Source organism: Gouania willdenowi, chromosome 3, assembly GCF_900634775.1.
Source record: "Gouania willdenowi chromosome 3, fGouWil2.1, whole genome shotgun sequence".
Lineage (NCBI taxonomy): Eukaryota > Metazoa > Chordata > Actinopteri > Blenniiformes > Gobiesocidae > Gouania > Gouania willdenowi.
The window spans coordinates 44,492,396-44,507,626 of record NC_041046.1 but is presented as its reverse complement, the minus strand read 5'-3'; the positions used below and the strand labels follow the sequence as shown (position 1 = coordinate 44,507,626).

Below are 15,231 nucleotides of genomic sequence, written 5' to 3'. Positions count from 1 at the left end.
TGTTTAAAAAATATATTTTTAAGAGCAAAAAGCAACAATCAGTCACACTATGATTGAGTATTGTGAGAAATGTTGGATGTTTCCTGTCGCTGGACTTCTAATGTATCGTATGGATGCTTTAGGACAGGTACTTTTATTACAGCATTTGATCAGAGGGTCACATGATTAACATTCATGTCAGCATTTTCTACAGTAATTTTGTGTGTTTTTCTCTCATTCTGTGTATGTTTGTTGTTGACTTGCTCGTTGTGAAGCATTTTGTGCATTTCTGTAGTCCATTTGTGTATTTTTCCTGTAAAATATATGTTTTATGGAGTCATATTATGTATTTGTGCTGTCATTTTGCATTTTTGGGAGTAATTTTTATGTATTTCTGTTGTGGTTTTGCTAGTGTGTTAGTACTGTGGGTTTCCAGAGACATTTATCATGTTATTCTTGTCTCTTTGTGTACTTCTGTTGTAATATTCTGAAATTTTGTTTATTTTTCTGAGTAATTTTGTGTATAACTGTTGCCGTTCTGTTCATTTTTGTAGTAGTTTTGTGTGTTTTTTTGTGTTTGTTTGTTGTTGTCTTAATGTTTGTGTATTTTTGTTGTCGTTTTGTTCATTTTTGTAGTATTTTCTGTACTTTCCTGCAAAGTGGTAATTCTGTAATAGGAATAGTAATTTTGTCATTCTGTTTATTGTTGTCTTGCTCATTGTGAGGCATTTTGTGTATTTCTGTAATCCTGTCGTGTATTTTTCCTGTAAAATATATGTTTAATGGAGTCATATTGTGTATTTATGTTGTCGTTTTGCTTGTTTGTTAGTACTGTGAGTTTTCCGGAGTCATTTATCTGTAATTTTGTATGTCTTTCTGAGTAATTTTGTGTATTACTGTTGTTGCTTTGTTAATTTTTGTAGTAGTTTTGTGTGTTTTTGTGTCTTTTACTGTGTTTTCCTGCAATGTTGTAATTCTTAGTGCTTTTTAATGTATTCTTGCTCTTGTTTTCTGTATTTTTCTGTCATTTTGTACATTTTACTTGGCTGGAGAAAATTAGTCCGAGGGCCGCATGTGGCCCCCGGGCCACCAGTTGCCTATGTCTGCATTAGGACTTAAAAAGTGTGTGAGTTCACTCCTCGTCTCACCCTCGTATCCCTCGCTCTCCTTGGTCACCTCTGCAGCGTAGAAAGCAGGAAAGATCCCCCTGGCGCCCGTCCTCATGTTGTAGCCCTCGTACCAGTAATCGTCTGCCTGGACCTCCACCAGCAGGGGGTCGTCCACCTCCAGCTCCAGCTCATCATCGTGTCGGGGGACGAACCTGGGGAGAAGGACGGTAATGGAGTCACAGAGACATTAAACATATTTTATGGTTATTGAGATTTACCTTTGTTTTTGCAAAGTAACCAATGAATTAATGCAACTCTATTTCAAATTATTTAAAAATGAGACTAAAAAAATCAGATTAATGATTGAATAAAGCTTTAAGTCAAACCTAAACTAAACTAAAATGGAACTTTAACTAAATCCAGTCGTTGGTGTGTGACTAAGACTAAAAATGGAATTAAAAAATAAACCCTGGTCCAGAATGTAATAGAGTAAAGTATTTAATTCTCTTCCTCTTCGTCACCTGTAAACTGCTCGATGACTCTGATCTTTCTCGTCTCCGTTGACGAGGCAGGAATACAAACCGAAGGATTCAGCACCTTGGACAGAGACAGAAGAACAAAGCTTTAATTAATACGACGATTCCAGGTAATATTAAGTGTTGGATGAAATCCTGACTGTGAAACACACGCCGAGTGTCGTCCACTAGAACCACATTGATAATATTCTCAATCTGTGGCTCCAGAATAACTTTTACTGCCTCGTGACTGATCAGAAAAATCTGACGTGACATTTCCTCTGAACCTAAAACAGCTTTTTAAAAAATAGGCCAGTATCAGCAGGTTTTATTCTATTTTTAGGCTTTACTTTCAGTCAGAGCAAATCAAATGATGAACAAACACTCACTGATGATGAGATGATGAGCGTTACTATTCTCTACAGAAGACTGGAGAGAAAACACAACTTTAATTTAAGGCCACACCCTCTGGCTGCAACGAGTCTTGTTTTGTAATCTTGTATAAATATTAATTGAACCAAGAAGTCTTCTTCAATCTCTGATCGGGACAGGAGCCCGTGGGCTCGGGGACACACACTAGACCTCTGGTAAGAGCAAGGGGACTGCACATGATCCTTTTGTGATCATGTGTGGTTGTTATACCTTGTCGACCCATATCTCATCTCTAACTAGGGATAACTCCTGCAGTAGCAACACACACCTGATCAACCTAGGTTATTGAGTAAAAAGGAAGAGATTTAGTAAAATATGGGGCTTTGAGATGGAATTTGTAGTCCTAGGGCTATATTTAGAAATCTCATAATAAAGCTTTTGCGCACCACACGCCAATTGTTTACTGGAATATTTCACTATAATGATGTCACTGGTAATAAAGACCCTATTTATTGTTTACATAAAGCACTATTAGAGATACTTATTAGTTTACATTGATATGTTGACACTTATTTACAGAAATGTTGCACTAAAATAGTGTCACTGTTCATAGGACACTTTTTATATTTATTGTCTTTCAGAGATAGAAAATAAAAATTTGATTTTTTTCACTTAATCTTTTTTTTTCTTATGTCATAGGTTATCGCAGATTGATTTCTGACCAATATATCGATAATCGCAGTATCGTCATATAATCGTTATCGTGAGTGGTGTATCATGTATCGTATCGTGAGGTACCCACCCCTATTTTTTTTACTTATTTTTATATAGTTTTGTTGTGTATATTTTCATGCTATTTTTTGAATGTTTTTGAGTTTTTTTCCTTGCTTTTGTTTAGTATGTTTTTGTGTATTTTACTGTAATGTGTGTTTTTGATTAAATATTGTGTACTGTCTCTGTAACAGTGTGTTTTTGATGTAATTCTGTGTACTTTTGGTGCCATGTTGTCTATTTTAGCTGTAATTTTGTGCAGTTTGGTGTAATTTTGCTCTGATTGTGTATTTTTGATGAAAGATTTGTGTATTTTTGATGTAATTCTCTGTATTTTGGTGTAATTTAGTCTATTTTTCCCAGGCCTAATGTTGCTAATATCTGAGCTAGATGTACAAGCACAGCACAAACACAGTTTGGGATCCACACTCAGAACTCATGGAGACACAGTCTGTCCCTAAATGTCTGTAAATATGTCACGTGTGTATTAATCTCTCTAGAAACATTCTGTGTGATGAATACATTAAAAAGAGCTTCGTTCTACCAAGTCTTCAGACACAAATCAACAATATCCATTCAGGCTTTTGCTGCCTAACTAGTCTGATTCTCTCCATAATTAGGTTTATGTAGTTGAAAATGATTGTGAACCCACCCACAAACTGGGAGGAACCCTTCAGGTCAGAGACTCACTAGATGACGGAGAGCGTCCGTTCATGAAGACATTGAGGAACTTCTTGGACAAGTGCAGGTCTATATCTGGGGTGGATTCCTCTGAGAGGCAGGCTGTGGCTTCTCTCTGCACGCCTTCATCCTCCTCCTCGTACTCCTCTCCCAGCGCTGACTCATAGGGGGAGGAGACACAGTTGTCGTAGACGGTTGCTGAGTCGCTGTCGTCGCTGAATCCATGGTAGCACTGCCTCAGACTGACCAGCTCCAGCTGAGCGTGCTCGTCCACCACCAGCGTGTATTTAACGGCGTCGTACGACAACCCGCTGGCCTCGGAGGTCATGGAAGTCCTGGGTGGGGGGGAGGCCCTGCTGCAGCCCCCGTCCACCTTGGCTACACACGTTAAGAACCCGTCCACGTCGTCGTCGTCCTCGCCGCAGTAGCTGTCATCGGTGGCGTCCACGTACTCCACAGAGGAGCCGGCCCTCAGCATCACCCCCCCGGCCCCCCGCAGGCTCAGGTCCAGAGCAAGGGAGGAGCGAGCCTGGACCCCCGGGGGGGTGATGAGGGACTCCACACAGGAGGCATACGACGGAGGAGGGGCATAGACCTCGTCTTCCTCAAAAATGCAGGGGTTGGTCTGGTCGGGGAGGGGCTGGTAGGGGGGCGGGCCCTCCGTGTCTGAGCTGATAGACATGCGGCCCTGCTCTGTCTGCTGGGAGAGGAAGGGGCGGTCCAGGGGGACGGGGGTCAGGTAGATCTCCTCCGTAGGCTCCACCTCCACGTCCGTCTGGAACCGGATCCCCTTTCCTGCCGGGTACAGGGGGGCCGGGGTGTAGTTCTGAGGGGGGGGTGGCGGCGCGGGCGGCTTCTCCTGGAGCTTGGAGCGGGCGGACGCCCCCGTGCACGAGCCGTGCACGTGTCTGCTGCGTGGCCTGTCGGTGGACGTCCCCCTGTCTTTGGTTTCCGCCCCCCCTCCCTGCAGCTTGTCCTCGTCACTCAGGCAGCTGTGCTCCCGTGGGGGGGTCAGGTCACCTGTAGGTAGTAGGGCACACACCAGGAGCACACACACACACACACACAGCCACACACACACACACACACACACAGCCACGCACACACACACAAACACACACACACAGAGGTCGTTAACGCACATGATCCAGGAGACGCACACAAACGATGACATGGCAGCACACGCAGAGGAAGAAGAACGGTTAGACAACCATCACCAGGATTATTACGTCCAAATCCCACATGACTCAGCAAAAACCAGGAGATGGTGACGAACGTGTTACGTCATAATCCCAGGCAGAACGATCCACTGGTGTGATCTCTGATGGATGAGTCAGCATTTAAAGTGTTAATGTTTGAAAAGTTTACACACACACACACACACACACACACACACACACACACACACACACACACACACACACACACACACACACACACACACACACACACACACACACACACACACACACACACACACACACGCACACGCACACACACGCACACACACACACACACGATGGAAACCGTTATCGTATATGGTGAATTGGTCCTCTTCACCTTCCGTACATTTGACTTTAGTAATACAATATTGTATTGTGAGTTGGTTTTTGAAATTTCAACTTTATTCTGGCTATTTCGACTTTTTTCTTTATTTGCCCAAAAGTATTTTCTCTATAAAAATTGGTTCTAATTTGTTTATGTTCCTTCATGACTAAACCAGGGTTCCTTCAGCTTTAATCAAATCAAATTCAAGACTTTGTAGGACTTTTAATTGGCATTTAAAATTTAATTTAGGACCAAATATAAAGTAAAAAATGGCATCAATTACATAGGGTTAGTGTTAATTTTTTCCAGTGTCTAGCGCAGACGGTAGCCTCCAAAGTAAACACACAAAAATACACAAAATGACAGGAAAATACACAAATAAAACAATAATCAAAATCACTCCAAAAACACAAAAGATGACTATAAAAATCGCCAGAAATACAAAAAATAAAAACCATTAAGAAAAATCTTTGTTGGACAGGTAATTTTCATTAAATTTACATTTCCTCATGTTGTTGAAAGCACGTCTGCAACCACGCCAATGTTTTGTAGTTGGTTTTGCTGTTGTGATGCGCAATGTTACGGTAAATTATACATTTTTTAAAAAACCAACGTTAAAAATCAGAAAATCATACTTATTATGAGTTCAAATGTAAAATTTTTGAAACATTGATTTAAGACATTTTAATGACAACTAGAATATTTACATTTCCTGACGAAAATGCAAGTGAGGATGCAGGTGCTGGCCCGTGTCGCACTGCATTAGCATAGCATTAGCTAGCATTAACCTAGCAATGGCATTAGCACTAACCTAGCAATAGCATTAGCATTAAGCTAGCATTAGCTAAGCATTAACTTAGCAATAGCTGAACGATAGCAATAAGGTTGATAAAAAGTTGAAATGGACTGAAAGTAGTTGCTGAACATGTTAAAGGTTCTAAATCAGTTGAAGAATGGCTGAAAGATAAAGGGTTTATAAGATTAAAAAGCTGAAATATCCAATAGAAATGAAGTTTAAATGTTACAAATGATAAAAGTACAAGCATAAATCTCTGGATGCCTCGTGTATCGTCACTAATTCACTAATAATTATTTTTAGATTCATGAATTTAATGCTTCGAAGACTTTTTAAGGATCTGCGGGAATCCTGTAAACTATTAGCTTTAACTAATCACTGCCTGTGCTTTGAATCAGCAATGATGGCTGGTAGCGAGCTTTAAGCCTGAGCGCACACGCACACAAGCACGCACACACAGCATAGACAAACAGCTCCATCAGCAGCTAAGCCTCATCACTGTCCGTCTGTGGGAATCATGGCCACACACACACACACACACAACCTGTCACACTCACTGAGAGTCACAGGTAAACTTAATGACACCAACTGGACCAACACACTGGATCCCAGCGCAGTGAACTAGTGGTTAAAAGTGTCCAATCAAAGAAGAGCTCACCTGGTTTCAGAGGAGACGATGAACCCGACACCTTCTCCTGCCAGCTGAACTTCTTCCCAAACGAGTTGTTGTTCAGTGTGTCCTGGAATCAGAGAGAAGAAGGAAAGGGAAGTGAGCGCTGGGAACTCACAGTGTGTGTGTGTGTGTTTCTCTCTTGTTCTCATGTCACACACACACACACACAAAGCTTTCATTCAGCTCAATGAGCAGTTACTCTTTTGTCCCAAGCTCCTTGGTGTGAATTTAAAGAGACAAACGTGTCACACAGAGCGTGAATGTTGTGGGTCAAACGCTCAGATTTTACAATAGATTATCGATGATACTTTTTTAATCCCACAATGGGGAATTTCACTCAAAAACACACAAGATGACAACAAAAATAACAGAAAAAATTCTCCAAGAACACACAATTTTAACAAAGACACACAAACCGACTCCAAAACCAAAAAACGAAAATATACAAAACCACAACAAAAATACAAAAATAGACTCAAAGAACACAAAATTGCAACAAAAATGCATAAATTGACACCAAAAACACACAAAAACACAAACAATAGAAAAAAAGTTGATAACGTGGCGTCAGAATCAGAATTCCTTTATTAATTAAAGGATCAGATATAATCACATTTTTGTGTTAAATGTTGCTCTCTCTGTCTGTGATTGAGTGACTAAATTAAACTCATTTGAACAGAACGGAGAAGAATCATGGGAAACTCCAGGGAACGTCATCAAAGCCTAAAAAAGACCAAGTCCTCCTCCTCATGTCCACCCACCAACCATGACTCACAGTTCATCTACGTCTACAGGCGGAAACAGAGCTGCTGCTGTTGTCATGGTGACGAGTGAATCAGCGGCGTGGTTAGAGCGACACGGGCCAGGGGCCTCGTGTACAAAAACTTGGAAAATGCAAACGTACGCTCATAAAAATTCAGAGGTATGAATATGGATTCATGCACCCACCCCTTTTTTTCCTCCTTTTGTGTCATTTCGTGTTCTTTTGGAGTCGTTTTGTGCACCGACTTTGCAGGCCGAGCAAACTGAACTGACGGTCGCATGTGGCCCCCGGGCCGCCTGTTGCCCATGACTGCTTTATATTAAAAAATTGGTAAAATGGCAACAATAAATTCAATAAACCCATTGTCATTGAATTATCATAATATTACATATACAGTAATGTTTACATTCATATCTCAAGTATTATAATTTACTGGTGGGACTCGAGTAATAAAATTAATTAAATAAGAGATTGTAATTGATTCATCTCTAAATTAATGGCCTAACAATATTTTGACATGAGAATTTGAAGCAACCTTTTCTCAGTTTAAATGTATTTTGGTTTATGACTGAATCAATAAAAACAATGTATGATGTGAAACAACTAAATAGTGTTTATTATTTCTATCACTGAGTGCTAACATAATGCATGATATGAATAAAGAATATTATGATGACGTTGTTCACAAAGCACTAACTTACATTTGACTAAGATATATTAATGCTTTTCTGGATTTTTTTGTAAAACAAAATAAAAATAGTTAGAATATCTGTGAATATCATGAAATAAACAGAGGAACTGATGAAGACGAGGAATTAATGTAATTAATCACAATGGATGTGTTAAAGTCCAAACTTTAGTTCTCATTGTTATATTATTACAAATAAATTTTGTTTACATTAAATACTCAAGCATTACAATGTATTTTTTTACTATTATTATTATCATTATTATCATCATTATGAAGTTTTTAGAAAAGTTCAATTAGTTCCACATATATGCATTTAAATATTTCAAAATATTCTGAAAAAAAGAGAAAAGCTGCAAGCATAAGTTAGTTTAACACACGGTGATGCGTTCAGGTGCACCTCAGGGTGATAAATAAGTGCAAATGCAAAAAATAAAATCGAATTGTTTTCAGCAAACTCCAACACATTCTTGTTCAGACTACAGACGCTCAGGTACCTCTGTGCCATTGTCTGTAGCACACAGTCACATGTGAGGCTGTAGAACCACAATGTGTTGGAGTACATTTTCAATCATTTGTTTGGTACAATACACCTGTACAGTACTGTTAGTGTGATTTGAGGTGTACTTGAATGCACCATGAAGCTCCCGTCTGCTCCTGACGGCTTTACCGTATTACGTGATGTAAACAGGCATTCTACTTTAAACCGCTGAATATCTCAGGCCCTGGGTTACTATGTCTAGTAGGGCTGCTCAATTAATCGAAATTTGATTACAATTTCAATTATTATACCCAACAATTACAAAAATAACATAATCAACAAAAAAGGAAAAAAAAATGTTTATTTATTTATTTTACATGTGTTTTATTCACTAATCCACTATTTCCGTCATCTACAAATAATAAAGCTTGGCAACACATGTTATTAATACTAACTTTGAGTTGTTTAATCCATGCACATGCAAGCTCCTCCCCTCCACCCCGCCCCTGTCAAAGCTAACGCTAGCCTGCAGGCTAACACGAGGAAAGTAGTTGCTAAAGGTCTGAAACATGGCAGCAGAAATGCAGCAGAAACGCTGGTAAACAAGTGGTAAGTTAAATGGTCTTCTACGGGAACACTTTGGGTTTGATGATGAAGATCTAGAACAAAGACACGTCACATGTAGTGAAGTGTTTTATTTTGTGCTAAAGTGAACATACTTGATTTTAGTGTTTGAAGGATTTTATTTATGTTTAAAGAATATATTTTGTTTTTTTTGTACATAAAATAAATACCTTTTTGGTTGACAAATAATCATTTGAATAATCGTCATTATCATTTTTTTCTATAATCGAGCAGCTCTAACCTCGAGCCTCAACTTATTCACTCGGGCCACAAGTTATTATATAGAGATAATTACCCCCCCCCCCTTTTTATCTCATCCATGTCCCTCACTGGGCTCTGTATGTAGCACCGCTGTAAGTGTGGTTTATTTAATCCATAAAAACTAAAGACACAATCCTGACGTTTAAACATACAGTAAATAATTAAAATAACCATTGGATTATGAATATTAAAGCCTTTCTTCAGCCAAGGAGGAATTTTATCACACAGTGATGATGATGATGATGATGGTCACAGTTCACGCTAACATGATTTCAAGGAAACATTTTTCTCGTTCGTCGCTGTTGCATAACTAGAACAAACAACGTCCCTAAAGCGTAACAAAAAGCTTTGAGGACAATTATTTCCTTTACGTGAAGTGTTTGTGACATCTCTCACACACAGAGGAGGATGAATGTAGGGCTGCTGGTGGATCGTTCTGACAGGATGCACCAGAGAGTGAATACGATGGATGTTCTGCTCGTCTATTGTACGATATGTCTGAACGCTGCATAACGCCTTGGTTTACACGTAATCAATTAATTTGTCATTTTAAACCAGAGGATGTCCAACCATTGGTCCTGGAGGGCTGCAGTTCTGCTCCTTTACATTGTTATTGTGGCGCAGGATGAAGAAACATCGAAAATGATCTAAGACATGCAGGCCTGTGACCCTCCAGGACTGAGTTTTAACATTGATCGTAATGTGTGGAAGTGAATTAATGAAAACACGCTGCTTTCCAATCCAGTTTCAACAACATTTAGATGAAGATAACAGTCATTGGGCATCCATCGTGGCTACATTCTGGGTGCCACCTGGCAGAAACCATCTCAGCGCTCTGTGTAATGATGAACAGCTTACAAACGAGCGGCTTTAAGAGCCAATCCTGTGTCTTTTCTGGTGTAGTTGAAGACTTTCAGGAACAAAAGTGCGTATATTTACTAACTAAGGGAAGGAAAAAATGTCAATTTACAATGTAACACAATGTTTTTTATTGTGACAATATAAAAAATCAACATGTTTCCCCAGTCAATAATTATTTATATATTGTATATATATATATCTTACTTATTTACATGTTTTTCCAATGTCTGCATATGTGGTCTTACACTTTTAAATGAATGTCAGACTGACTGACTGACCGAGATCTATGATCATATATCATTTCTAAAGGTTCATCATTAAACTTCTTAAGCGGGGCTACCGGACTCAGAACGCCCTTACTTTGTTCTTGTTGTTGTTGTGTACACTAGTTAAAATCACTTCTCCTCTGTTATTCGTCAACGGATCGGGCTGAAATTTGGTCGATATAATCTATGGATGTGTACGCATCAAAGCTCGAAGCCCGATTTTCGATTTGGGGCCCAGGGGCCCACCCCCCATTTCCGGTAACTTCCAAATTTATGGGAACATAGTCGTGTGATATATCATTTCAACCCCCCCCCCTTTATTTGTTGTTTTCCATTAAAGTTGTTTTCTCATTTATTTGTGAGTCAAATATTGCGACATACCAATATATGAATGGGGCCCATAACTCCACGGTGGCGCCAGGGGGGCCCCATTTTTCCAATGACTTCTCCTCCATTAATGCTCGCTGAATCTGGCTGTAATTTGACATGGATATTTTATGAGCGGATGTCAAGAGCCTCTCGGAGATCTTTTTACTCGGTGGAACCGAGTAATTTGACTGAATTCTCGGGAACGTGGTACGTGCTATTTGGCGCAGAGACGTACCAGGCCGTAGTTCATCAGAACTTGTGCTTAAACTGTGTTTGTGGGTGGATCGTCTTAAGTCTGATGTCTTTCCATCCTCATCAATCTGATTCTGCGGTTGATTTTTGTTTCCATCTGTGACAGTTTGAATTTGCACTTTTGATATGAACATGGATTTGTTATTGCCTGCTTCTTCCCTCTTACACAAATTTGTTGTGTATCTTCATATAAGGCTGACTGAGTTTGTGCTTGTCGTATGAAACACTAAGCCCACCAATAACTCCTGTTATGTTTTATCTTTTAAGCAGTCGATGAAAATCTCTAAGAGTTTTAACAACACAGATAAAGACAGAGTAGGCCTCATAAATCAATAAATCGAACGTAGAATTTGCAGACGAAAAAATGTTAGAGGTTGGAATTGATGATTGCTTTTGACTCCAATGGATTTGTTGAGAAATGGTAATTTGACTTGAACTTCAAAAAGTTCCACACATTACATTACCAATCCCACATTGGTAATCCTGTAGAAAAAAGAAAAGACGACGCCGAAACGCAAAAGTTTCATGAGTGATTGGGCGAGGACAGCATATATCTGTGCTGACACAGAGGAAGTAGAATCTATTCTTTTTTATGGTTTCGCCGCAACTTACATTAAATGCCTCCTGTTTTTACGCTAAATTTACGATACGAAGGTAGACTGCAATTTTAGAAGCTACATTTTTTACATTTAAGAACCGTTTTACTTCCTTCTCATTACTTTACTTCATTCTTCTGTTTCTTTGCCAGACAAGGAGGGTTGACACCATTTTTGATTTGGTTTGTTTATGGTGTTCATCCACCATTGTTTTTATGAGCAACTTTAAATTCATTGGTCCTGGAGCAATCCTGGCCATATCAAAACAAAGCTGCTGAAATACTGAATGTTTTATAAAAATTGTCAATTATAATTTAACGCAAAACTGTTGAACCATGTTACAGTTCTATGTACAGTTCTACACATATGTAGTTAACAATTATAAAAATATGTTTCATATCAAGCTTTCACACATCTTACCATTTAAATTAATTTAAATCTAGGGATATACTGACACAAAAAAGGTTCAAACACCCACACCATAAACATTAAAACCTATATTTTCATTGATTAGGGAGCCTAACAAGGTAATCAATAGATAGGAAATAAATGAGATGATAGATAATTGTTTTTAGTGTATTTTACAGCTGATTTAGGACCTGTTAGCATTAGAGATGCTAACAGAAAGCTAACACAACAGGAAGGTTAACTTTTATTAGGTTATTTATTTCAGGCTCAGTAATTGTGATTGATTGTAATTGAACTTTAGTAATTGAGAACGTAATTGACTTTCTGAGGATAAAACATTATTGTAATTTAATTGTAACTGGAAAAAATGCCAATTATTGTAATCAAAATTGAATTGTAATTGAACATTGAAATGTCCTCCCTGATGATGGACGGACACACACACAGGTATTCAGCTCACACACACACACACACACACACACACACACACACACACACACACACACACACACACACACACACACACACACACACACACACACACACACACACACACACACACACACACACACACACACACACACACACACACACACACACACACACAACACACACACACACACCACTTCTGTTCAGGTCTGAGGACGAGTCCCGTCGGAGAGGAGCAGTGTGTGTGTGTGTGTGTGTGTGTGTGAGCTGAATACCTGAGTGCGTGGCACAATGGGGAAGAGGTTAAGGGTCGTGGGTCTCTTGGGCCGGTACGTTTCCATGGTAACAGGTGCCACCGGCTCCTTGGTGACAGCCGGAGCTGCTGTGATGATGGCGGACGCCTTGGAGGACTCCTTGTCGCCACGGCAACCGTCTGCCCCGTCGATGAGCTCCAAATGCAGCATCTCTGCCTGGAGGTGGCCGACGGCGCCAAGCTCCGCCCTCCCCGACACACCATTGGTTCCTCGCCTCACACGGCCCTGCACCGATTGGAGGAGAGAGCCATGATTCAGGAGAGAGAGAGAGTGAGAGAGAGAGAGTGTGTGTGTGTGTGTGTGTGTTAAAGAGTGTGAATGTGTGATAATAATAATAATAAAAGTAATAACAGTAGTAGTAATACTTATGATAATATTTACAGAAAATGACAAATTTATTATTTATAAAAATAACAACGATAATATCTAGCAACTAGTTTAACAGTAATATAAATAATAATGAATAGTAATAATGATAAAACCATTAACAGAAATAAGAAAATATATTAAGAATAATAATTAGAATTATAATAATGAAACTAAGAATACGGTATTAAATGACAGTAACAAATTGTATTTTTCAGGACATTTTCTCACAACTCAATAATGCTTCACAAAGCATTAAAACAAAAGATGAATTAGATTAAATCAACGATATTAGAATGGGAAAAAAAAATACAGAAAAAGCAGAAGTCACAAAAACTCTATCAGTACAAAAGTAATAAAAGTTATTACGACCTACACTCAGATTAAACACTGAAAAAAACATCTTAGAATAAAATATGAGTAAACATTGTAGCCGTTCATAGTAGATTAAAAACAACAGTAAAAGCTGAAAAGTTGATGACTGCCTTGTCAAGTCTAAAGAAGTCGCTTATTACTCAAAATGTGCAACAGTCAGTCCGTTCTGTGGTTTCTACGCTTTCTAGTTAGAAAAATGAAGTCCAAGAACACACATTTATATAATAGCTGATCTAATAACATCACATTCTTACATTAAAACATTAAATCCAGTCACGCCTTTAAAACAGAAACTGTGTTTAGATCCAAAGACGCAACACGTGGGAATGTCAGCAGATCAGACAGTGGGTCAGTAGAGTCAGCTTCACTTACCATCAACACACACACACACACACACACACACACACACACACACACACACACACACACACACACACACACACACACACACACACACACACACACACACACACACACACACACACACACACACACACACACACACACACACACACACACACACACACACACACACACACACCCACCCTCCGGCCAGCTGCTCGTTAACAAGTGCGACAACACGTGGACCCACAGAACAGATAAGTTAACGTAACAGTTAAAAGAAGGAAAAAAGTTTTTTCTTCCCACTGTCGCTAAGTGCTTGTTCATGTGAATCTTGTTGGGTTCTTTATTTCTTACTATGAACTTTAAATTTTGTTCAGCGCTTTGAGTATACTTTGTTGTATCTTGCGCTATATAAATAAAGTTGAATTGAAAAAAATTTCATTGAATTTGAAAGTTTAAAACCTGCCATTGGGATTGAAGAGCTACTTTCATGCTCTGCTAGTGGGGGGAGGGGCTCTGCAGCCTCCGTCTCCAGCTACACGGAGCAGCCTATGGCAGCCGCTCTGTTCATAAAGTGGATGGGCAAACGCAGCAGCGCGCATCGGCCGATGCCGATACACGTAAAACACACAAAAATCGATTAATTCGGCCGGCTGATGAATCGGTCGATCACTACTGGTAACCCCTAAATACATCAGCTGACACCTGCCTGTCCTGTGTCAACCTCCCTATTTAGTCCTGGCCCTGTTCTTCAGTTCTGTCCTTCTGCACCAGTGTCAGGCAGAAATCCTCCAGGACCAAACCATGACATGTTCTCTCTGTCAATTATCTCTCCATTGGATCGCGTGGCCAAACTCTCTCTCTCGTAACCCCTGTAGTGCCATTGCGTACCCCCATTTCAGAAACACTGATCTAAACCAATAATGCTAACTTAAACGTGTCCAGCCCACTGGATAAAAAGCCAATAAAAGAGTCAACACACACAACTGCCTCAATTTTCTATAATTTTTTTAAATAATACTCAAGTGTGATACACACAAAATTTGTGTTTTGACATGTTTTTCTTTTGGTCTCCATCCCCTGAAAAGTCTGTTTAAGTTTATTGTAGTTGTAATTTTAAATTTTACTTTACCATGTCATGCTGTGAAACGGACACTAGATGGTGACACTGACCTGAAACGTCACTGAGTCTCTAAGTAATTTGCACCGGTCGTGCCTCATAATCCAATTGAAAGGTGAAAGAGTCACATGTGTCCAGCTTTGCTGTGTCTTTTCCACATTTACAGGTTAGTTTCTCACCTTTTAGGTGATTACAGGTGTTTATAACACAACATGGTACTCCAGTGATATGTAGCCTGTTAGCTAAAATGTGTAAATGTGTGTAGAAAT

At 39.4% G+C, this 15,231-nt stretch overlaps 1 protein-coding gene across 3 annotated transcripts in view; it reads right to left on the bottom strand.

Moving 5' to 3' along the window:
• mapk8ip1b (mitogen-activated protein kinase 8 interacting protein 1b) overlaps nucleotides 1-15,231 on the bottom strand; it is a 39,548-nt gene that overhangs the window by 6,052 nt on the left and 18,265 nt on the right. For 2 of the 3 annotated variants that reach the window (XM_028442385.1, XM_028442389.1), the window contains exons 3-7: nucleotides 12,718-12,981; nucleotides 6,430-6,511; nucleotides 3,437-4,447; nucleotides 1,610-1,685; nucleotides 1,128-1,300 (exon numbers count right to left, since the gene is read on the bottom strand). In XM_028442385.1, coding sequence (XP_028298186.1) covers nucleotides 1,128-1,300; nucleotides 1,610-1,685; nucleotides 3,437-4,447; nucleotides 6,430-6,511; nucleotides 12,718-12,981 — 1,606 coding nt within the window. Of the gene's footprint in view, nucleotides 1-1,127; nucleotides 1,301-1,609; nucleotides 1,686-3,436; nucleotides 4,448-6,429; nucleotides 6,512-12,717; nucleotides 12,982-13,751; nucleotides 13,856-15,231 lie in introns of those variants that run through there. The other variant, XM_028442393.1, reaches the window with a different exon arrangement.